We start from the raw sequence: 26,283 nt of genomic DNA on the forward strand, positions 1-26,283 counted from the left end.
GGGGGACCCCCGCCCAATGTTCTTATTATCCATGTGGGTGGTAATGACTTGGTCAACAAGGGCAGGAGGGCACTCATACAGACCATGCAAACTGACATTGGGGCTATCAGCAACAGACTGGGGTCATGCGAGATATGGTGGTCAGAGATTGTTCCACGTAGGGAGCAAGATCCGTAGCTGCAGTTGAGCATTCACGTAAGAGGGTCAACAGGGCCATGCAGAAATTCATGGAGCGTAGGGGCCTTGGGTTCATACAACATGCACTAATACAGGCAAGAGTGGAAGGTTATTATGAGGAAGATGAGGTGCACTTGTCCACGGTTGGGATGGATATGTTTCTCCTGGAAGTGCAGGATGCCCTTGAAGCTGTGGGTTGCATGTAGGGAACGCAGAGGTGGGGGGCCCTGTCATCGACGGTAGCCTCCTCCAGAGCTGTGGCGGAGTTACAGGGCGATCTGGAGGCAGACGGGTACAGTAAGGGTACCTCTGCAGCAGACCGGTACAGTAAGGGTACCTCTGCCAGGCACAGTAAGGGTGCCTGAGCCAAAGACCTGGAGCCGCACGGAGGTTCCGGGAAAACCGCGACAGCGCCCCGTTAGTCCTTCGGGCGGTTGGGGGGCCTGACCAACCGTGGGTGTGCCATACCACGCTCCGCCCTGAAAGGGGCGGGAGTATAAGACATGATCACGTGATCTGGAAGGGGATCAGCAAATGCTGCACTGTCCAGGCGTCGACCCACCGTGCCGGCTGGCTCATAAGGCGGGCGGGGCAGCGAGGCTGCCTGCCCTGGATCGCCCGTAAGATAACCCACTAAACGTCATACTATTGGTTGTATGAAAATAAACCTGCAGCAGTTCTTTACCCATAAACAAATGTGTCCGGTGTTATCATTATATGGGCAAATGTAAAATGTGCATGGGAAGCGAATGACGGTGTGGGCACTAAACAAAAACATGTGCAAAGCACAACGTTCCAGACTCATTCCACAACCCCTAAATACTATTCACTCACAAAAAACACAAAACAGGTTCTCCACCTAACGCTTATTAATGCATGTTCTGTAGTACTTCATGCTCCTGGCATTGCAGACCTCATCATACAGCTCATTCTTTGATGCACTCTCCATTGCAGAAACATTGTTCACATACAAATATCCAGACATCCTTGATGGCGTTAGGCCAACAGGTTGCAGCAGGAATCATACAGACCAAACCCACAAGTTGGGGAAGGCCATGCCGTCATTCGCTAGCTCTCTTGGGCCTGCAACGAAGGCAAACGAGCAATACACACCACCATCCTCTAGGACATCGACCTCTGTGGAAACTGACTCGCCTGGGCAAACCATGCTGTCCATTATACGACATATCTTCAATCCAACCCACGCCAAAGTTCACAGCCACAACCTGGAACTCTCCTATATGATCCACTGCAAACCACCTATTTTCTTGAACTACACTCCCCAACAACCACCCCACCACCCTACTTTATAACCAAGGGGCACACCAACATCATATGTTCCATGAAGGATTTCTCAATGGACAACCTACAATACAAACGCAGTTCTCTCCTAAACACCGTCGACTTTTTAAAGATTTAAGACAAAAGAAAAGGACTAGCGCCATTGAAAAATAATAGCTCACGGCTGACATGGACAGATGTGCCGTTTCAGGCCAACCGCAAGCGAAGTTTGATCAACCAAGAGGATCATCATGGTCAAAATTTTTACCTTTAGACTTAGTCTCTGAAATGAAAGTGCAAAAACATTTGCACGCCAAGGTCCAAGACTGAAGCAGGCCAGGAGCCCTCTAGTTTGGATACACCATCATCAAACTTGACTTGAAGCCGTTCATTTTGGCCCCAAAAGCTCCATGTCGGACAAACTGGAGTTCATAGCCATTGAGGTCGCTTTGTTGCTGGGATGGATTTGCTGCCTCACTCTGGTCCTATGATTTCCTATTAGCCAAGGGCTCTATAGTTGGTCTTGGAAATGATTACGAACAGCTCCATTTGGCATCTCCAAGTCAAATCAGATAGTGTTAAGGCTGTGTTTTGTTCTGACATCTGTTCCCTGCCTCCTCTTGATAGAGAATCCCTGCTACTTGGTGAGCTGGTGACAACTCGCCTGCCTTTCAGGGTCCTGAGGCCAGACAATTGCCCTCTAGCAGGCAGGATGGTAACTCCAGCTAGGAATGTGTATTGGCCTCTGGAGGTATGAGTGGAAGAACTGATTTTAAGGTAGTTCTGGTTCAGGCAACCAATTTTTAGAAACTTACTTTATCCTCTAAAACAATTTGACTTCACCTTTAAATCAGATTTTCAAAATAGTTTTTAGGCCTTTAGTCATTGTGAAGTCACCTATTACAAATACGTAGTTTGAGGCTTTAAAAAAATATATATTACGCATCCTGCCCCATAAGCTTACAAGCCACATTTTAGGTGTGACTTACTAATATTTAAAAGAAGGTTTTATTACCGGGCAAATGCATTTTTCCTTGACACGTGTGACTATAGTGCTTTTAAACTGCAGCTCTGAAGAAAACAAAAAGCAATGGATGGAATACTTGCATTAATTTCACCTTCTTAATTACTCATGCCTACTTGGTTAGATTGCAGGTAGAGGTTGGCATTCAGCAACACAGTCAGGGTCTGGCTTAGTCAATGGCGGCTTGATAACATTTTAGGCTGAGAGCATGGTTGTGAAGTTAGGGAGAGGGATGAGAAGGAATTCTGCGTTCAAAGGCTTTATTTGAGTTGGTGGTGAGTCATCCATGATTGATTTTTGGGGAAAAAATGAGACAGCAGGGCTATGGTAGGCTGCAAGCAGCATGGGGTTGAATATGTTCCTGCCTTGAGGGCACCTGGCTTGGCAGTTCAGACTGGGCTTTTTCTATAGGAGCAGGACCAAGACTGATTTGCATATGCAGATCGATGTCAAGAGTGCTAGAGAAGAAGCACTGGTATGTGGCCCAAGAGATCACCAGTGCCTGAGACTAATTCAAGCATTCATTCCATCACATGGTTACATGTTTCAGTAGACATGCTACGTGCAGCAAATATGCCCCGCCATGGGTCCCTTGCTGACTGTGCTACATGATTCAAGCCATACCTCACTGGTGAGGCAGTCTGAGCTGTACTGTTCCTATTAGAAGAGAGATCAAGGTCCTGATTTAGATCTTGGCAGATGGGTTACTCCATCACAAGGGTGACAGATATCCCGTCTGCCAAAATATAAATCCCATTGTATCCTATGTGATTTATATTTCGGCAAACAGGATATCTGTCACCATTGTGATGGAGTAGCCCATTCACTGAGATCTAAACCAGGCCAAGACTGATTTGCTTACAGCAAGTGCCTGTCTAGCGTGGACTAGAAAGCGGCTCCAGGCGATCGCCAGTGGTTGAGATTAATACAAGCATTCCTTCCATCACTTTCTTTTTTGTAGCTTAAAAATGCAGCTAGTATAGAGCACAGTGCTGCTTCTGAGAGCCATATACCCGAATCAGAAATGATTTGAAAAAATGGAAGACATTAAAGACCTGCAAATGGGCCTTGTACATCAAAGGCACTCATTCCTGGGACCGCCTGCACCATAACCATCAGAACTGCCCCATCCTCCTGTAGTTCTTAAAGAACATTAAATCTCATCACCTTACATAGATACATATACTTCTCTATCTGCAGTGCCTGACCCGCCCATCAATTCCCCCCACCCACACTAAACTTGCACCATAATCTTGGCTTCGGCCCTTGCACAGTGCTCGGTTGCCCTGATTAGGTTAGCACTCGATAAGTACGCATTTACATGCATGCAATTTGAGATTCTCATCCCTGTTGCTGATCGAGAAATAAGTAGGCATCACTACCTAGTGCAAGAGAAATTCTATTTACGTTTTCCTATTGGCGCCCAAATGAAAACTTTAACCAGACATTTTTAGCTATTTTCTTCAAACATGTTCGGAAATAAAGTCGAATGAAATTCTGGCACTTACAGAAGAGGAACTTCAACAATGAGGTGTATGAGGCAGCATAACAACTCCTCAACCAGATCTTCAGATTCTGTGCTTGTTTCTATTGGAAAGAAATTGTAATGTAAGATTCAGCCTTACAAGTCAACATTCTACAATTCCAACATATTTGTTGTGACAAACAGAATTACATCAGAAACCACACACTACAAACCAGACTCAGATTATGTTTCTTATTCGATTTGGATGTATCTACATTTCCTGGCCAGAAGTCTATATTGATTTTCACCAACGCATACATAGTACATTGCTAGCAATACAAGCATTTTTTTGTTGAATATTTGTAATAATTTGGTTTCCATTTCTGCACATTCATGGTGTGCCACACTTTCATTTTGTTTAGCTCACTCAGTCCAGCACTGCATCGCTTACCGTGTCCTCAGAGTGTCTCTTTCTACCTCCTTATGTGACCCTCTTTCGCCTTCATCTGTGGCTCTCATCTCTTTTATGTCCATTTTCTATAGTAGCTTTCACGTCAAACATTTATGGCACACGCTTACCTTACATTTGTGGCTCTATAACATGAACTTGTTGCGGTCTAACAGCACGGATTATCGATTTTACTACTTCTCATCTAATTTATCTTAGAAATATTGTAGGCTGATTCAGCCCTGCACAAACAGAAGCACTGGCGTGTAAATGACACAGCATTAAATGCAAGTGATACACTAAGGAACCCACTTTATGATTCCGCACTATGATGCCACTTTCTCTTTTCTGTCAGTTGAAATCTTTCCCCCTAGTTAGATAGACCACCCTGTTGTCCTCTTCACAGCCTGTCAAGTGAAAGTCTTTAGCCACCTCGAGGTCACACAATAAAGAAGCTCTAAGACTGCTCTCTGTCCTTAAAGGAATCAGTGCCGTCTCGTACTTCCCAAACTCTCTATCGACAGGGGAATGTCCTAAATCAAAGGTCCAACCCGAAGACTAAGCCTCCAAATTCTCTAAATAGTGGAAGGTTGCACTGTTCTTGAAGCAACTCAGTCATGAATGTTTTTAGGTCTCGCGACCTATCAATGCGCGCAAGCGCATTGAGCGGAGCGAGAATTCATGTCTCGAAAATCCTCGTCAAACCAAGGGCTTCGTTCCTGCGGTTTTCTTGAAGTTCACGTGAATCACGTGACCAAACAAGCACGCGCATTCCCGGCCGCACAGCACATCAAAGGGCTTCTCCTCCCCTAATTATTCATGGCCGGCCGCATTATCAGGTACGTGTTGTTTTTCACTTGTGTTGTTTTTCACTTTGTCTCCGTACAATCTCTCTGTGTCTACCTCTTCCCTCCCCTCTTGTTGTAATTTCTGTATCTTTCTTGCTGTTACTTGGTGTCTATAATTTGTTTAACAAGTATTGTTGCATTTGTTTTGCTTTGTACGTTTCTTCTAGTCCAACCCAACTAGTTTTATCACTGAGGGCATTTCCAGAACTTTAAAGAAGGAACACTCGCTGCTTCGATCCCGTGCCCCGCAGTGTCTGCTCGGACTTTGGGTCCCACTCCAAACCTCTTCGACGTCCTGACATCTGCCCTTCGACCACCGTCTCTTCCAGCCTTTCACCCTTTGTATTTGCCCCTTCCAACCACTTACACTCCAGTGTGACTCTCGTGCCTCAGGTCGTTCATTTTCCGGCTCCCCTTTTAAAATCTGCCCCTTCCGTCTCGTGCTCTTTGTTACCTGCCCGTTTGTCACATACCCTCTCGTGTCTGCCCCTCCACGAACCCCGTCTGATACCTGTGCCCCCCGCTCTTTCTTTACTCACACCTCTAGGGTACCGCTCGGCCTCATTTCTCTCTTGCCCCTGATATAAATACACCCGCCCCGCAGCCTTCGGGCATGTCGCTAATTTGCCCCTTCCAACCACTTACACTCCAGTGTGACACTCGCTGCCATCTCGTGCCTCAGGTCGTTCATTCTCCTACTCCCCTTTTAAAATCTGCCCCTTCCGTCTCGTGCTCTTTGTTACCTGCCCGTTTGTCACATACCCTCTCGTGTCTGCCCCTCCACGAACCCCGTCTGATACCTGTGCCCCCGCTCTTTCTTTACTCACACCTCTAGGGTACCGCTCGGCCTCATTTCTCTCTTGCCCCTGATATAAATACACCCGCCCCGCAGCCTTCGGGAATGTCGCGAATTTGTCCCTTCCAACCACTGTGCGCGCGCAGCTGACTTGTTTGCCAAATTTATTTGCATTCCTCTTCACACTCTTTAGCTCACAGAGGCACGCGGTAAAAATTCACAACAATATCGGATGCTATCTCATGATAAATCCCCCCATTCAGCATCCACTAATCATCGTTTTGTCCTCCTCCGGGCGTTGGGAATGCTGCTCGGTTCTTCACTTGTGCCAACGACTGCATTTTCATGGACTAATTACTTTCTGTTAAAAAGAGGTCCTTTGTGTATTCGTATTTTTAAATTTGATCGTTTTTGTAGCCTTACAAATGATTTACAAATACCCATTCAGAGGCGTGAGCACAAATCTGCAAAGAGAAAGGAAACAAACAGGACACATTTTTAAGGATAGACTGACTGGTTGCCAGAAGAACAATATGTATGACGCATTTACGTTCCGACCACAAGAGACAAAGTTAGTGCTGCGCTGTATGTTGAATAAATATTCTGGGTTGGATGCTTGGGGGTTATTGCATATACTTGTTTCTTCTGTTCCAGTTTTAGAAGCATGTCCATCAATACATAAAGAAGGGCAAGGGAGTGTAAGCCTAAATAGGAGCATAATTGCAGTCTGCTTCTGTGTCAGCCCCACTTACTTTGCTGCATTTTTATTATTTTGAATACTTTGTTGCTCAGCCATATGTTGCGCACAGAATGAAAAACTGGGCCATAACCACAACAAGCACTGGCGTTGCCAATAGGTTTCGCATTTGGAAAGTTGGAGATATTGGTTTTGTAAATGACATTTTATATTTATATATTGTTATTGACAATGCCAATAACGATATATAAATATAAAATGTCATTTACAAAACCAATAGCTCCAACTTTCCTACTGCGAGACCTATTGGCAACGCCAGTGCTTGTTTAATGAGGAGTCATGTATCCCCTCAGAGCTCATGGTTCAAATGTATGGTCCTACCAAGTTATTCAGAGCAATGATGCCTCAACTCTGAGACGTCTTTCTTTTACAACTCATGTGTTTTTTGTTTATTTTCTTGGTTCTCAAAATAAACAAATAAACTCAGAATCTAAAAACAAACAATTGAAAGTCTATTGATATTTAGATCTTAACGAGCCAAGTGAACTCTGTCAGAGTCAGATTTCCTTATTTGGGTTGACGTGGCGCTGGAAGAGACCGCTGCAAACAGCGTTCTCGTCTGGGTTATTTGATAATGGGGTTTGTCCGGATGCTATGGCAGCATTCTATATTCTCAAAGGTACCTTACCTCAGAGCCAGGATTTGGAGTATAATGGCAGCTTTTCCTTCTCAGGACATATGTGGTGCCAGTAAAGACTGTTTCCAACCTGTCCCTGTCATCCATGGTTCCCACTGTCAAGAAGTCTGTGAAGTCCTTTCCACTATCTTCACCTATCGCCTCATTTACCTTTACTGTCAGTAACCCAGTCCAAATCCATCCTGCAACTCACACTTGCTGTAGGCAATGTCTTGTTCTCCCCTTTTTAAAGCTAGCCATCCCATAGTACAGGAGCTACACATGCTTCTGTACCTTTTATCATGGTTGTTATCGTCCAAACAATTTGCATATTTTGGCCCCGTATTTTGCTTGCTTATTTTTAGACTCTTGTAACTCCTATTTCATGTCTTTCTGAATCTGGATCCTGTTCCACTCTGCCTCTTGGCAGTACAGTCAGAATGTCTGGTTCTTCGGCCCTAGACCTGTTTTTTTCTGCATTTCTGTGACCCTTCCTGGAGATGCCTTTTGCTTTCATGTGGCCATCTTTAGCATTAGGGACACTGTGACTACAGGAATGAGTCACCTCTGGCATGCAAGGTGGAGCAAAGATGTATGATAACCTCACCAGCCCTTAAAACGGGTTAACACAATCCTGCTCTTCATATACATGAACCTTTTTCCAGTGTGCAACATGCTGCAAAGGCATATCTTTTGTAATGGTGGTTCTCTAGACTGGATTCATAGCTTTGAATAGTACCGAATCCACTGTATTGGCCATCGTGGACAATATAAGACTCGAAGCAGATCAGGGCAAAGCTGTTGCCTTGATTCTACTTGATCTTTCCGCAGCATTTAACACCGTTTCGTTTTGTCAACTTATATCTAAACTTCACCAGGCAGGGCTTAATTTTTCTGCCCTACCTTGGTTCATGTCATTCCTGAATAAAAAGGACCCAGGCTGTCCATCTGAACACAGTCAGATTCTCTCCCCACACCTCTAAAAGCAGGGTACCGTAAGGCTCTTCTTTGAGCCTTGCTTTATTTAACATGTATGTTGCACCCCTTGCAAAACTGGTTCGTAAGTGGGGACTCCAGATATGCTCATATCCTGATGACATGCAATTAGTCATCTCCATAAGGGAGAAACAAGATGAAGCTCGACAGAATCGTTCTGGATGACCAACTGAGGTCTCTAGCTGGATGAGAAGACATTGCTTAAAGCTAAATGCAAAGAAATCTGAAATTCTATTATTTGGAGGTGTCCATCTGATCTGGGACTCATTGTGGTGGCAAGCGTCTTTGGGACCCACACCTAAGCCAAAAAAAGCTGTCAAAATCTGGGTATCTTGATTGATGAGTCCTTGACTATGCAGGAGCAAATTATTTCCACATGCGCAAATGTTATAGCCCGCTCAAACTCTTTAAAAAAACTCTGCCACTGGATCCCAGTAGGTTGGCCCAGGACCATAGTCAAAGTCTTTCTAATCAGTAGATTGGACTATATGGTAAGGACCTATACACGGGAATAGCCAACTACCTTTTCACCGACCTACAGGTGATTCAAAATATGGCAGCAAAGCTTATATGTAATAAAAACAGATATAGTTCCGTCTCTGCCTGCCTAAAATCCCTTCATTGGCTTCCTAACCGGAAATGGGCAAACTTTAAAGTCTTTGCCATGCTCACAGGGCTTTAGATAACACTGGCCCTGTGATTCTTCATGACAAAATTGAGCTTTATATCCTCTCAAGAAACCTGAGATCCAACAACTTAGCCATGGTTAAATCCACACGGACCAAAAAAGTTAGAGCCTGAGGTCGTTCTTTCTCACATCTTGCAGCAGCCCATTGGAATCAGCTACCTCTGGACCTCCGCCACACAGCTGACTACCTTAGCTTCAGAAAGAGGCTTAAAACCTGGCTTTTTCCTGACTTATTGCCCATTTTTGACTCTTCCCTAGAGTTTCTGTAACAGAATATGTAGTATCTATCGCTCCATGATATCCCCTTGGGGTTGACTGTTCGCGCTTTATAAACAATGCAGTTCCTCTATTGGGATGATGGCGTCCTTAGCTTCATGACAACAATGCATCTTAATACTGTTGGAAGCCTCTTCGTTGGTGGAGAAAAATTTCACAGTGGCTTAAAGAAGTCAAAATGCAGGCTGTCATACCAAGTCACACACCTGATGTCGTGGAGGGAGAGATACGGGCTCTTGAGCTAACGGGTGACCTAGCTTTTGTGCGCAGTTTGATGCTTGCAGAGGGGCTATGGTGCTACCCTTGCTTTCCTGGGGGACTGGCAACTGAGAAAGGGGTGTTGAAAGTCCTAGACGGCCTCACAACCCTTGGAGTTCCATTGAAATATACTTTCTTTGACATTATTTTGATCCAGTGACTTGTTGTTTAGCACCTGTAATGCATTCTACTATAACATTAGCATAACTTATGTCAACGACTAAGTTGCGTAAATCTTATGATTGGTGGCCAAATTGAGATCTCATTTTGACCAAATATGCCAGCAATTCGGTGCTTAGGCACAAGGGACACTGTCAAACTTGCTAAGAAGGTAACCCACACCACATTTAAAGGGACTGCTCGCATTCCCACAGAGGGTTGCACAGAACTCCCAAAAGCCAGGGGCGTTGAATGTGTACTCTTCCCCTCTCTCAGAATACATTTTTTTTTTTTATATCTTTATTGCGTTTTTCAAATTTACATGGGTCATATGGAACCGCAAATATACATATATGAACATGTTTAACAATATAAAACCCATATTGTGGGTTCATGATTCGGTTACAGTGGCAAAACATATTAAAACTGTTGGTCATACATCTTAATCAGGTGAACAATTGTGCACAATGTCCAATTTATTCCATGTCACTTCTTGATTCCTAAGTAATGGTGCCATTGTAACTCTGTCACTCAGAACACATGTTCCAGATGCAAAATACAATGTTGATTTTTGCGTCCTATGGAGGTGGCCCACTAGAGGCCATCTCTATATATAACCGCAGGGTCAGTGGGGAATGCAAATAAGATATATATGTTTCTTATTTAATAATATACTAACGGAAAAAAACATCAATAACTTGTTACAGCTGTGTTTGGGTGTTTGTAGCGTATGGATGCTTAATCTGGTAGCTCGCTGGGGTGGCCTGCCCACTCGTTAGCGCTATCAGAGGCCTAGTTCAACAGGTACGTCGTCGTTATTTTAAGCGTTGCGTTTAGCCCGTAAGCTCAAGTCATGTGCTAGCAGGAGTTTAGGTCTTGTCTGAAACCTGAAGTGTGGCATTCCTATGCTTTTGTGGCCTCAACGCTCTCATTATCATCTCGTGAGGAGGTGCTGCTATCCTCCGCATTTCCATGTAAGAGTGCTGTGAGGATAGTGTCCCAGTATTGCGCTATCGGCTATTTGCGCAGCCCGGCAATTTCCTCCTTATGTAATGTTGTACTCTCCGCTTGTACCCACACCGAGAGAGACTTTTTCCAGCTGTCTACTGTTGGGGGGAGCAGTGTGTTTCCATCTTTTAGTTATTAATCGCTTCGCTACAATCAGTCCAAGGTCTCTAAATCTACAAGTGACTCTGTTTTTCTTAGATCTGGGATAAAGGCCTAGAATACAGACTTCCTACGTGTATGTCAGTGGCTCATCGGTACAGTTTGTAAGTATTGTGTTGACTGCCTACCAGTAGGCATTTAGGGTGGAACAGAGCCACAGCATGTGTAGAAGGTCTGCATTTGCCTGTTGACATCCTGGGCATGCTGAGGTGGTAACGTTAAAGTATCTGTTTATTTTATCAGGGGAGAGGTATGCCCTGTGTTTTATATATGTCTGTATTAGTTTGAACTTCGAGCTTCTCGGTATGTACTTGGAGCTGGCCAGAATGGCGTCCCATTCCTTCTCTGTCCATGGTTGTCCTCTGTCTGTTTCCCACCGTTCGCGGAGGGTCGACATGGGTTTCAATGTGTGAATGAGTAGCGCTTCTGCTAGCCAAGGTACTATGTGTGATCCTTTTCCCATAACATGTAGATATTGCAGCAGAAGGTGTGCTTCCGGTTCAAGTGTTAGGTCTCCCCATGCCCCCGTCAGGGACCTCGTGGTGGAATTATGTAGGAGAAATTGTCCCGCCGGTAAATCATATTCTGTCATCAGTGTCTCGAAAAGGTAGCAGGGAGCTGTCGGCGTAGAGGTGGCCTAGTGTATCTGAGCCTGCCTCGTGCCAGCGCGTGAGCGCCCTGTCTGAGGTGCTTGTCTTTCCTCTAGGTGTCCCCTCAAGCGGTAGGGGCGGGGCGTAAGGGGTCACATCTGTCTCTCAGAATGATTAATATTGAAATTCCTGATTAACGTTGTATTCCTTCCAATCATATTTAATCTGCTGCCAATTAATTACTTGTCTTTTGAAAAACCCAATAAAGTTGATCATCAAAAAAAATTAATATTGAAATTCCACAAGGAACTGTTGCAAGTTCCATTTCTGTACAGTGCGCGCCACTCGACCTTTCTATACTATGAATGAAGTAGTTACAAAATGAGAACTATTTAAATTCAGCTTTGGAAATAGGCTGTGTCGGTGATACTACCAAACTTCCAGGCCATGGAACACACTTCGCCTGCTCTGGTATCTTGCATGTGTTAAACCCACTAATAATGTAATATAGTTACGTGATTTCTAATAGAGCAGGCGCACGCCCCACTGCTACAAACCACTTCTTTTTCAATGATGTGTTTGGGGCATGAGATTGTGTCCTTACCATAGGTTCCCGGTGAATTCTCTTGATAGGTAAAGTGAAGCTGCAGTTCCTCTTCGGACATGTGGCAGATAAATACTTTGAGCAGACAGCAAATGATAAACAAGGCATTGTGCGCTTGCCAGATAAAGAGTTGGCTGAAAAGAAAAAGACAACATGAACACGGTGTTAAAGGTTTGTCAGAGCACCGGAAACACGAAGAAAAAAAGGTCTATACGAGCATTGTACTTGCATCAAGGCTAAACAAAACTATTCCCTCTGCAAATGCTGATCTGATGTGTGTGGTCTCGAGATATGTGGCCGCCATGGGTCTTCCAAGCACAACTCTAGCCCAAGGCCTTTCAGTTCTCTGCGCTTGCCAGTTGGCTTCTCCACTCCCCACCCAAAGCCTGTTCTGTGGTCATCAAGTCAACCGGGAGCACATATCCAGTACCACCAGAGTGGGCGGTCTGGACACTCGACCATTACTGCTCCTTCACAAAAAAAAACAATCATCTCATCTATTTAGGGTGTAACCGGGCTAGAAAGGCAGATCTACCCACACAGTCACATGGTCTTCACATCCGGAATGTTTGTGTTTATATGCTTATCCACTTGAAAAGTTTCCAAAATCCACAAAGCGCTTCTTTTGATTCCACAGCTAATTTAAAGCCTTTATAAAATAACTGCAACAGATCTGCTTTCATTTTGTGAGGAGCTGCTTTACCCAAAGCCAGATCCTAATTTCTTTGCAGGAGAAGGACAGGTAACAGGGATTTTAGTCGTATTCCACCACAAAATTGAGGGAGTGCACCTACTCATTTGGAAGCAACTGAGTATCACCTTATAGAAACGCTACACTTCACTATCAAGGATCCCATCGAGCCGAGTAGGCAGGTGCCCCCTTATAAGTGGATCTATCTGTTGATCAGAATAAAGTTCATGAGATCAGCTCTATACGGGTACCTTTCGTCAACTGTGCTAAGACGTTTATCTACCCTTGAACTGTCCTATTTCCTTAGGTCTAGTTCTCAAATCCACAGATTGGTTTGGAGAGGCCATAATGTGACATGTTATGCATTAAACAAAATAAATACACAAAGAGTTTATGATATTAATGATATTCTCTTAAAACACGCTTGCTAAAGGCATCTGCATAGTAAAGGCATGCGTGATAAAGGCATGCGTGATAAAGGCATGCATGGAAAAGACTGCGTGGAAAAGGATGTTTGCCTTCAAGGGCAGCAGTAGGGTTCGAATCTCCTCTGTGACATGGTTAGTGAGAGCACAGAGACAGTTTGATCCAATAATACTATGCTACAATACTTCTAGGATTTCTATCTTATCAGTGCGTACTGTTACGTTCCTAGAAATGTGATAACAGTGTAAACATTATAAAAGAGCAGTTAAAAAAAGCTATCACTTTTTGCAAGAGGAATTCACATCATCAGATGCCATCTGTCCTCATGACGTGCGTGCCCAACTGAAACCAACTTTATTTTTAGGTCTTGCCTGCTAAAAAGCGCGTGTGAGATGTATTATTAGCGTACAGTGGGTTTAGATTCCGCGCACGGCTTACCACTGTCTGGCTTCACTGTCACTCATTTAGAAAATATATATATTTTTAGGGAGTGTGGGCTTTCCTGCCTCTTTTTCTGTTTATCCCTCTTCTAGAGCATCAATACATTGCTATGTCCTACACTGCCTGCTTTTTCAGGTGGTACTTTTCGTTTTTGTTTAAGCACTCTTAACTTAACAGGTGACCACCTGGACTCTCTCCAGAACGGTCGCTCACCCTCGCTCCTCCTCACTTACAGCTGCATTACTCCACGCTCGTGCTTCTGGTACCGTCAATTTCGTGTTCTGTCTAGCATTCAATTGTAGCGCTGTTGGGCTTAGAATTGTAGCGCTGTGAAGCATCCAATTATAGCGCTGTTGTGCATAGAATTATAGCGCTGTTGTGCATAGACTTGTAGCGCTGTTGTGCATTCAATTGTAGCGCTGTTGTGCATAGGATTATAGCGCTGTTGTGCATTCAATTATAGCGCTGTTGTGCACAGAATTGTAGCGCTGTTTAGCATTCCATCGTAGCGCCGCTGCTTTGATTGATTTCTTTAGCGCGACTTCGCTCAGGCTGCTGCGCTCGCTTATCCAGTATTTATTTAATAATTTCAGAGAACTGCTCACTCGACGCATTTCTACATTTGTTGTCCCTGTCTGGCTTTCCCTTTGACCCTCCATTTTGTTATTGGTATCCCCTGACCCGCCCCTCACCCACACTACAGCCTCCCTGCTGCCCCTCCCACCCACGTTTACCGAGCCTTCCATTGCCCCGGCCAAACTGTGACCACCTGGACTCTCTCCAGAACGGTCGCTCACCCTCGCTCCTCCTCACTTACAGCTGCATTACTCCACGCTCGTGCTTCTGGTACCGTCAATTTCGTGTTCTGTCTAGCATTCAACTGTAGCGCTGTTGGGCTTAGAATTGTAGCGCTGTGAAGCATCCAATTATAGCGCTGTTGTGCATAGAATTATAGCGCTGTTGTGCATAGACTTGTAGCGCTGTTGTGCATTCAATTGTAGCGCTGTTGTGCATAGGATTATAGCGCTGTTGTGCATTCAATTATAGCGCTGTTGTGCACAGAATTGTAGCGCTGTTTAGCATTCCATCGTAGCGCCGCTGCTTTGATTGATTTCTTTAGCGCGACTTCGCTCAGGCTGCTGCGCTCGCTTATCCAGTATTTATTTAATAATTTCAGAGAACTGCTCACTCGACGCATTTCTACATTTGTTGTCCCTGTCTGGCTTTCCCTTTGACCCTCCATTTTGTTATTGGTATCCCCTGACCCGCCCCTCACCCACACTACCGCCTCCCTGCTGCCCCTCCCACGCTCCGCCCCCTCCACTCTCCATTTATGTCAGATGTACCAACGCGCAGCGTCCACGCGCTACGGCCACGCCGAAGGTGCGCCAAAGGTAAGCCCGTCTACGCCCGTCCGCGCCTGTACCGCGCCCAGCGCCAGACCCCCTGCCCCTCGCGCTGCCCATCCCTCCCGCATTACCTACGATGCCGCCACCCTCCTAGCCCTTAACCCCGGTCGCTCCCCCAACTGCGTCCAAGCCACTCCTGGACACACCCATGGACCCTTCTCCTGCATTTCCTGCAAATTCATCGGTACTGTCACCAACTCCGCTACGCTCACACCTCTGATTCCCGACCCCAACCACCTACAATGCATCCTTCTCAACACCCGATCGGTCCACAGGCACGCCATTGACCTCTGGAATCTACTAGACACCATCTCTCCAGACGTCGCCTTCCTAACAGAAACATGGATGAACGCCTCCTCCGCCCCAGACATCACCATTGCCATCCCTGAAGATTATAAGATCACACGCAAGGACCGCACCGGCCACACAGGAGGAGGAATCGCTATCGTCCATAAAAAATCAATCCGCATCTCAACCAGCTCTGACGCCAACCTAGCCAACTCCGCACACCTTCACTTCCAGATCCACATCGACCCCAAGACCACACTCAGAGGCACCCTCCTCTACAGACCACCAGGACCCCGCGCAAAATTCAGTGAAGACATCACGGACTTCATCACTCCACACGCGCTCCCCTCTAAAGATTACATCCTTCTGGGAGACCTCAACTTTCACCTTGAAAAGACCAACGACCGCAACACCACCACCCTCTTGGACAACCTCGCCAACCTCGGACTTAAACAACTGGTCACTTCCCCCACCCACATCGCAGGCCACACACTCGACCCCATCTTCACCTCCAGCAATCATGTCTCCTTCAGCCACACTACGGATCTCCTCTGGACTGACCACAGCTGCGTTCACTGCACCTACAACAAGCCAAAACCCATCAACCACCTCCAACCAACTCTGCAAAGAAACTGGAACAAAATCACCATCGACCAGATCTCCTCATCGCTCCTTGTAAACACCCCAGCCCACTCTTCTAACCCAGACCAAGCCGCCGCCAACTTCACCCTATGGTTATCCAACACCGCCGACACCTTAGCACCACTGAAAAAACGTCAAAGCAAACCTGGCAGAAAGAAGGCCTCATGGTTCAACGATGATCTTAAGAAGTCCAAGAAACTCTGCCGCTCCCTTGAAAAGGCCTGGAAAAAAGACCCAACCACTAGCACCAAGGACGCCTTAAAAAACGCCACCCGCACACACCACCAACTAATCCGAAAGGCCAAGAAAACAGCATTCAAGGATCGACTTGACAACAACGCCCACAACAGCAAGGAACTTTTCAACATCGTCAAGGAATTTACCAATCCCTCGGCCAACTCCAACGACATCACCCCCTCTCAAGCCCTCTGCGACTCCCTAGCCTCATTCTTCCACAACAAAATCGCAGACATCCACAACAGCTTCGACAACCAACCCGGAGACCAACCCACCCAACCATATGCTGAACATTCTCCCCCCTTGAACACCCTTAACGACTGGAACCCAATCTCCACTGAGGACACCCTCCGCCTGATGAACTCCATCCACTCAGGATCCCCCACAGACCCATGTCCTCACCACCTCTTCAACAAAGCAGACTCCGTCATAGCACCGCACCTCCGAGACGTCATCAACTGCTCCTTCAACTCTGCCACCTTCCCGGAAAGCTGGAAACACGCTGAACTCACCGCCCTTCTGAAAAAACCCACAGCGGACCCCACCGAACTCAAAAATTACCGCCCCATTTCGCTCCTTCCATTCCCGGCCAAAGTAATCGAGAAAGCTGTCAACAACCAGCTCGCCGCTTTCCTCGAAGCCAACAAATCCCTCGACTCCTCACAATCTGGCTTCCGAGCAAAACACCGCACTGAGACCGCCCTCATCGCAGCAACAGACGACATTCGAACTCTACTGGACAATGGAGACACAGTCGCCCTCATCCTCCTCGACCTCTCTGCAGCCTTCGACACAGTCTGCCACAGCACCCTTTTACAACGCCTCAGAAACATCGGAATACAAGGAAAAGCACTTGAATGGATCACCTCGTTCCTCACCGGAAGAACCCAGAGAGTCCGCCTTCCACCATTCAAGTCCGAGGCCACTGAAGTCATTTGTGGCGTACCACAAGGATCCTCACTCAGTCCCACCCTCTTCAACGTATACATGAGCCCCCTCGCGGCCATCGCCCGCCAACACAACCTCAACATCATCTCTTACGCGGATGACACTCAACTGATCCTTTCTCTCACCAATGACCCCAGCACCGCCAAAACTAACCTACACGAAGGAATGAAAGAAGTTGCCGAATGGATGAAACACAGCCGTCTGAAACTGAACTCAGATAAAACAGAAGTCCTCATCTTAGGCACATCCCCCTCTGCATGGGACGACTCTTGGTGGCCGGAAGCCCTTGGAAAAGCACCCATCCCGACAGACCACGCACGAAACCCTAGGCGTTATCCTGGATTCTTCACTTTCAATGAACAGACAAGTCAGCGCCGTATCCTCATCCTGCTTCAACATTCTTCGCATGCTCAAAAAAACATTTCGCTGGATCCCCACCGAAACCAGAAAAACAGTCACCCATGCTCTGGTCACGAGCCGACTGGACTACGGAAACACCCTCTACGCAGGTACTACCGCTAAACTCCAGAAGAAACTCCAACGAATCCAAAACGCCTCAGCCAGGATCATATTAGACATCCCGCGCAACGAACACATCTCTGGTCACCTGAAAGACCTGCACTGGCTACCCGTCAATAAGAGGATCACTTTCCGACTGCTAACCCACGCACACAAATCACTCTACGACATCGGACCAGAATGCCTCAACTCACGACTGTCCTTCTACACTCCCCCCCGCCAACTACGTTCTTCCAGCCAAGCCCTCGCCACTGTACCTCGCATCAACAAGACCACCATGGGAGGCAGATCCTTCTCTTACCTGGCTGCTAAAACATGGAACTCACTCCCCACTTACCTTCGCCTTACCCAGAACCACCTAGCATTCAGAAAGCAACTTAAAACGTGGATATTTGACAAGTAATCCTCCTCCCCCCCCTAAGCGCCTTGAGACCCTCTGGGTATGTAGTGCGCTATACAAATTCTCTGACTTGACTTGACTTGACTCTACAATAGTGCATATGTTTTCCAGCTGTCTCCTCACTCTGCTTCTCTTCCCACCTCCACACTGCTCTCCCTCGCCCGTGTGGTTCTCCTCTACCCCGTGATGTGCTCGTCCTTGTGTGCTCCCCCTGTCTGCGTTGCTTTCTTGCACGTGTGCTTCTCCCCCCTCAGCTCCAAGTTGTTCTCTCTCTCTCCCACTCTGTTGCCCCCCCCCCAAATGCTTTACAAACAAAATCTACCATTTAGATCGGTAAAGGGAAAAGAAAAAAAAATTGTGTAGGCTCTCATATGAGTAGTGCTCACTCTCTCACTGTGTTGCCATCTCCCCCCAATATCCAAAATAATAAAAATACATAAATACGAGTTAGATCGGCAAATAAAAAGAAAAAAAGTGCAATTTCGTAGGCTTGTGCACAGCACGCACCTACAAAATTACACGATTGGCTTTTTTTTCCTTATTAAGCCATGCTGCACAGCATCTGGGATGCTGCAGAGCATGGCTAAAATGTATTGGCAAAGCCAATATGCCCCAAAAGCCAGACCTATTGGCTTTGCCAATGCTAGTTCAGGAAGCCTTCAGATCTTTATACAGGGATTTATACATGTGATATTTTGTTGAACTATGATGACGATGGTTTGAAAGTGAATATTTATTCTTTGCTACATTCACTCATTATTTAAACATTTGTTTTAAAATTTAACATTTTGCTGATTTTATTTTGATAGTGTTACTTTTTTCAACTTTGATTTAATAAAAAATGACCCTGTAGCTCTACCACGCCTCTGCTTGCTCCAACACCCCATATAAGATTTACCCTTGGGCCCTTCCCTACTTCGCTGTAGAGGTCAGCTTCAATGCCATATAGCCACGCCCCCTTTCCCTCCAGCTTCTTCTGTACGGTCCAGTGTAATCTGCTCAAAGGCATAGTAAGGGGCCACTGATTAATACATGTAAGGAATAATAACAAGCATTTGCAATGCAATAGGTCTCGCATTAGGAAAGTTTGAGCTATTGGTATTGTAAATGACACATTTTTTATTTATGTGTTGGTTTTGAAAATAGCTAAATTAATAGATTTGTAATTTCCAATGCCAATAGTTTTAACTTTCGCAAATGTGACACCTACAGCATTTGTAATGCAATATGTGTGATATTTACGTGACTTAGATGTATTGATATTACAAATAACAATGGCTTTTAATTTTTTTAAATAATTAATACTTAAATAAAAGTTATTGTAATTTATAATGGCAATAGCTTAAACTTTTGTAAATTAATTTTGTGAAGATTATGTTCAGTGTATTTTACTGTGACGAAAATCCAAGAACAGAAGTGAAATATGAACATCTTTTTGTGACATTTGTAATAAAGCTTGAAACATTGAGAACATATTTGAACCAGTTGTTGTTGAATAGTTGCACAGATGGATGCAGTGGTGGCGCTGAGTGATGCTGTGGAGTTCAGTGATGCTGTGGTAGCGCATAGTGATGCTGTGGTGCCCCTGAGTGATGCTGTGGTGATGCAATAGATAGAGTGAGGGCGATAGACAGACAGACAGATAGACAGAGAGAGTGAGGGCGACAGATAGACAGACAGAGTGAGGGCGATAGATAGACAGACAGACAGACAGAGTGAGGGCGAAAGATAAACAGACAGATAGACAGACAGACAGAGTGAGGGAGACAGATAGACAGACAGACAGAGTGAGGGCGATAGATAGACAGACAGAGTGAGGGCGATAGATAGACAGACAGAGTGAGGGCGACAGACAGACAGACAGAGGGCGATAGATAGAGCGAGGGCGATAGATAGATAATGTGAGGGTGATAGATAGAGTGAGGGCAATAGATAGACAGATAGATAGAGTGAGGGTCTCCCAGTTCACGGTTTCCAGAAAGTAAGTAAAGGCCTCTGCATTGTACTAGTTTTGAAATTACCTTCTCTCTCCCTGCATTTTTACTTTGCCACGGGTTGTAAATATTGCTGCTGGTTTTTGTGTGTTAGTATTGGTGCAATGATTATTATTAGTAGTAGTATAGTCATAGCAGCAATGGTAGTAATGCCAGTATTGTATTGATTATCAAGTTTGTCTTGTGTTTGTCTGTAGTGACTGTTTATATCTTTTCCCCTGTGCAGTAGCGTAGCGCTCCGAAGCCTGTCACCAGGTCCACGCTCCATAGGTATGCTAAATAAAATGAAGTCCAACTGTCCTCCATCTTGGAGGAATATTGCTCCATCCAGAGGCATCTTATTATAGGAAGGAAAAGAAGGGATCCATTGAGATCCGTTTCTCTTAGAACAGCTGTGTGAAGTTTGCTGACAGGGAGCGCGCAAGGGCAGAAGGCGAGGAAGAAGAATGGGGGGGCGGGGGTTGAAGATAAAGATGTCCCCTTGCTGAAAAGCAGATAGTTGTTGTGTCACGGGCGAGGAATGGGACGGAGAGGTGAAGAGGGGAGATAAAAATATGCGGAGGATTGGGAAGGACTCTGTGAGAGGGTTTGAAGCTGGTGTGTGAGTGTAATGTACCACTTTGACCATGTCCCAGTGCATGCCAGGAGGAGCCGGTGAGTGCCCGCGCCGTGATGGGACGGAGTTGCATAGATGAATTACAACTCTCTGCTAGTGCTACTCCCCCGTTTATGCACCTCTCACCAAATTAACGTAAAGTGCTGCGCTGCATGGCTGTCTCCTTGGGGCAGGAGAGACGCAACGATAGGGGCAAGCTGCAATGTGAGGGAACAAAAAAACAGTTGCAATACAAAGTCACAGGTGTGGGACCTCTATGACAGACAGACATTGATCAGTGGGCGTGAAAATGGTACCGGAAAAAAAAAAAAAACGGCGCTAAGAAGCAACATGAAAGGACTGCGCTAACAATTCAAGACTTTGTTCCCTTGCACAATTACTCACACGAGACTGCATTGCACGATGCAATAAAGCATTGAAAACATTTTTTTACACAAAAATAGCATTCATGTGCAGGGATGCTCTGTATTATTATTCTACTAGGGTTAATGAGCTTTAGTTTTCTTCTTTGTTTGTAGTGCAGTATCACGTGCTATTGTTTGTTCTAGCGAGTGTTGCAAAGGCAGGTGAGAGACTAGCGCTGCCTGCTCCAAGAAGCCTTAATATGCAGGGCCTAGACAACTTACTGGAGTAAGAGCGCCACTGCCCTTGTAGCATGGGGGCAGCTTCTGGGAAACATGTAGAACTATAGACAGACAATATGAAAGAGGGTCTGTAGTCTTGCGTTGTAGGCTAGGGGATATGGGACGTTCTTGTTAGAGGTAGCTGCTACGGGGCATTAGTGATAATGTTGTTCAGAATGCATATGTACTAAGTACTGTATACTGTGTTATTCTTTTGGTAATGCGGTGCTTACAGTGGTGACATCGCCGAAAAAAGCTTTTAGGGGCGGGGGAGCGGATCCCTTTGAAGCACGGCCTCGCGGCCGTGAAAGAAGTGTGAACAGCAGGGATGTAATAAGGAGGGGGGAAGAGAAGTGGAGAAGTGAGGCCGAGCACGCTGGGGAAGCAACAGATGGCTTTGATGTGGACGCGCGAGGCAGGCGGATGGAAAGCGCGTGCAGCAGGGGGCGGAGCGGATCGAAGTGAAGCTGCTGGTGGTAATGATGCGAGGAAGGCGGATGGAAGCGCGTGCACGGACACATGCACTCGTCGAAATCCGCCGCCTGGTTTAGCTTTCCTGATGCAACCCTATAATTCTCCCCTATCCATTCCTTGTGGAATGGGATAGGCGAGACCTAAAAAACGATGGATTTAGGCCCAGATCTCTGTACTGGGGTGAATGTATGACATTGTTCTGCATTCTGTCCATCAACTGTTGTTTTTGCATTTGTCACCCCGAGTGGAATGGGTATGCCCAGACGTGGGTCCCATGCTTTCCATGCCACTGGAATCAAGCTATCCTGGCTTGGCAGTTCGGGCTGGACTGTTCCCATGAGGACCAGGGTCAAGACTGATTTGCATATGGCTGGGTTCAAACTGGAATGGCATGGTGAGCAAAACAACGATGGATTTAGGCCCAGTTCTCTGTACTGGGGTGAAAGTATGACATTGTTCTGCATTCTGTCCATCAACTGTTGTTTTTGCATTTGTCACCCCGAGTGGAATGGGTATGCCCAGACGTGGGTCCCATGCTGTCCCTGCCACTGGAACCAAGCTATCCTGGCTGAAGAGGGGTGAAACCCCGAAACCGGTCCTAGGATGCTTGTTTCTAGTCCAGGGAGAACCTGGCTTGGGAGTTCGGGCTGGACTGTTCCCATGATGCACAGGGCCAACTGATTTGCATATGGCTGGGTTCAAACTGGAATGGCATAGTGATCAAAAAAACGATGGATTTAGGCCCAAATCTTTATACTGGGGTGAATGTACAACATTGTTCTGCATTCTGTCCATCAACTGTTGTTTTTCCAAGAAGGATCTGGCCTGGCAGTTTGGGTTGAACTGTTATGATGGGGAGCATGGTCAAGACTGATTTGTATATGGCTGGTTCCTAACTAGAGTGACATGGTGGGCAAAAAAACAATGGATTCAACCCAGATCTGTGACTGGGGTTGAGTGTTTGAAACTGTTCAGCATTCCGTTGTTGGACCCGGCCTCGTGGCGTGGTCCTACCCCTCCCGCATGGCAGGCCCCGGACGACATCGGCCCTCCATCCAGCCCGGGCCGGCCTCGGGCACACCTCTGCACGCCCTCCAAACCACCAGTTCCGCCACCCGGCGGCCCACAACCACTGACACGGCACACTCGGGCCGCCCCAGAATTACCGGTCCGGTGCCCACCCCGGACCCACATTCCAGGCCCGACGCCATTTTGGGCCCATCACGTCACAGACACGTGGTCCCGGGCCAGCCGCGGCCACGGCCCCAGCGAGCCCGCCATCGAGGCACCAAGAACCCTCCGGGTGGTAGAGTGGCCACTCAACCAGAGACAAGGAGAGGGGAGTTTCGATGGCTCTCCAACCGTCCCCGGATGCCTGGTTTCGATCGACCTCCGGCCTCCCTGAGCGCTGGCCCCAACCCCTGCTGGGTGTCTGGAGACCATCATCCCGGCCCCTCTGACCCCCAGGCGAGAGGGTCCGGACATCAAAGGACTCCAGACCTATATCTGGGCCAGCCCCGGAGTAGGACGGCAGTTGTATCCCGGAGTCGAGAAGCCCTGCTGACGCTGTCGCGGCTGACCCTGAGACAAACTCCTCTTGCTGCTCTACCTGGAACCTGCTGGCACTGCCGCGGTCCATCTTCGCTGTAACCACCTTGGAGCCTGCTGGAGCTGCCGCAGTCCATCTTCGCTGTAACCACCTTGGAGCCTGCTGGCGCTGCCGCGGTCCATCTTTGCTGTAACCATCTTGGAGCCTGCTGGCGCTGCCGCGGTCCACACTCGCTGAACCATCTCGGAACCTGCTGGCGCTGCCGCGGTCCACACTCGCTGAAACCACCTTGGAACCTGCTGGCGCTGCCGCGGTCCACACTCGCTGAATCATCTTGGAGCCTGCTGGCGCTGCCGCGGTCCATCTTTGCTGTAACCATCTTGGAGCCTGCTGGCGCTGCCGCGGTCCACACTCGCTGAACCATCTTGGAACCTGCTGGCGCTGCCGCGGTCCACACTCGCTGAACCATCTTGGAACCTGCTGGCGCTCCCGCGGTCCACACTCGCTGAACCATCTTGGAGCCTGCTGGCGCTGCCGCGGCCCAACCTTCCGGAACCCCCCAGCTCGAGGATTGAGAGCTGTGCGTAGGGTCTCCTTGCAACCGACCATCTATAAGACTGTCCCGCTACCTTGCCCCTCGCCACGAGACTTTCCAGATCTGGGGATCTGCTGTATATATTGAAACGATACTAATTGCCCGATAAAGATTGAAAACTCTATCTACGTGTGGTGTATATTTGTAGTGGTGTGGTTACTCTGCTGTACGATTCTAGGAGAGGGCCCTCCCGTCGGAGGCCTCTCGACATCGCTCGGTCCCTTCTCTGAAGGAGGGGTAGACCTAGGGGTGGTCAGTCAGACACCTTCTGCCTCCCCCGGGTTCGCCTTTCTAACATCCGTCTATCATCTTTTTGTGTTGCCATCTTTAGGAGGCACAAAGTCAATTTTGAACATGTACTAACTCAACAGGCTTTCTGAAATTTTTAATTGACCTCTTTGAAGCTTTCAATGTTGGTGTTGTATCCTGCATTACAATATTCCATGCAACTTATCTGGTAGCCATTATCATTGAGCATGCTTACTGTAATAATTCTGTATTTGTTGTACATAGCCTTCTACATTAATTGTGCATAGATGTGCCTCCCTCTCACCTAATTGTTGTGGCGTGTATTCATGCAGATAGTGGAACATTCTGGAGTGTAATGTGTGATCTGGGTGACGTTTTTCACACCTGTTGTTAAAGCTGGGAGGTGAATGGCACAATCAGCGTGGGGTCCTATTGCGATCCAAGAGCATTCAGTAAAACTTGTTACCGATCTTTATGAGGGCGTCCTGTGCCCCTTTCGCGTGAAGATCCACACTACAGTTATTATTTTTAATTATTGTTTTTATATAGCGCAAACTTAAACCTAAGAGCACTACTAGTGTGAACACCAGATTACATTACACATGTTTTTGCCTGTTAAGAAGACATGCGCCTGCGGCTCGTCAGATGAGGCAACATCTGCCTACTTGCGATAAAGAAAACAAATGCAAATACAACCCACTGCTTCTGTCACCTTCACTCGTGAACTGGATTTGAAAAAGCATGCTGGGACGTGTAGGCCACAGACGGGACGTACTGGTCGATTGACATTTTTACCTACGCAGTTCAAAAAAACGTCCATGTACCATATCACGAAGTCGCGTACTTGTGAGTTTTTACACATAACGTATTCCCTGCATCCGGCCACATTCTGCGCGTTGTGCTTCTGAGTATGCTATATCTACTGCGTTTTCTGTGTCGCTTCCTAATAAACCTTCAGAAAGTTAGGTGCGTCATTGAAGCGGGTCCCACTGAAATACTCCTTCCTGCGCGATTATCTAAGCAGCACTTTTCTGATCGAGGGCGCGTGCATAGTCACAGCCTGAGTCAAAATTACGAGCTTTTCCGTATTGGCGCTCGGAGATCTACGAAGGTGTAAGGCATGCGTGCTGTTCTACGACAGCACCTGCCACCCGTCCCTTCATAAGCGAGACGCCCACACACGCCGAACTTTCTTCTGGCGCTGGCGGTTTGCTCTCAGCGTGCTTTCTCGTAACAAGAAGGACATGTAGGCACGAACTGCACACGTGTACGTGTTCCAGGCAGACCACAAGTATGCACTGGGCAGTGTACAGTTGGTGAGGGTACAAAGGGTGTCCTCTCACTTCTAGGCGCTGTGCTGACAAACTCACCTGCAGACGCCGTGTAGAGCCGTGCCCCCGCTCTCTCTGGGACCCCCGGTTCATGTCTCGTTTACCGCTCCGTTCTCACCAATGAAGCCGCACAGCGGCGCCTGGAGGAGCCCCATGGTGCGGGTGGCAGAGAAGGAAGGCACTGTAAGAGCGGACTTTACCCGGAGAAGTTTACAAGTAACAACACTGGACAGGAAATGTGCGTGTGGCTGTAGCGCGAACGCGAAAGTGAAACTGTATGCTGGCGATGTGCGCGTGGCTTACGTGCGCGTCCACAGACCTGAATCGGCTCGTGCCCAGGTCTGAATCGGCTCGTGCCCAGGTCTGTCTCCCTTGGGAGGAAACACGGCGACTAGAAGTCTCGTTGGCGGCAGCGCTTCGCGCTGCAACGCCAGCGAGACCTAATAAAAAGGAGTGACTCCCTTCCCTGCTACCTGGCTGGGAGAAAACAGGAAAGCCATAACGGGGTTTACTGGCCCGGTCACAACCCTAGGCCACACTACAGCCACTGCACTGATGACAGCAATGCCCCAGCACTGGCAAGAGTTCCATAGACAGCCTGCTTTTGTTTTGTAGGTAGGATTGTGCTGTGTAGGGCACACACATGCCTCTATGCATAGCTAAAACAATTCAAAGCTCATTAAACAACAACATGCTTGGTT

General features: G+C 47.1%; 1 protein-coding gene across 2 annotated transcripts in view; it reads right to left on the minus strand.

Moving 5' to 3' along the window:
- The window catches only part of DYM (dymeclin), a 1,345,000-nt gene that overhangs the window by 1,049,149 nt on the left and 269,568 nt on the right, over nucleotides 1-26,283 (minus strand). For both annotated transcript variants that reach the window (XM_078674786.1, XM_078674785.1), the window contains exons 5-6: nucleotides 12,151-12,284; nucleotides 3,991-4,069 (exon numbers count right to left, since the gene is read on the minus strand). In XM_078674786.1, the coding sequence (XP_078530912.1) occupies nucleotides 3,991-4,069; nucleotides 12,151-12,284 (213 nt within the window). The remainder of the gene's footprint in view (nucleotides 1-3,990; nucleotides 4,070-12,150; nucleotides 12,285-26,283) is intronic.

Source organism: Lissotriton helveticus, chromosome 2_1 (genome assembly GCF_964261635.1).
Source record: "Lissotriton helveticus chromosome 2_1, aLisHel1.1, whole genome shotgun sequence".
Lineage (NCBI taxonomy): Eukaryota > Metazoa > Chordata > Amphibia > Caudata > Salamandridae > Lissotriton > Lissotriton helveticus.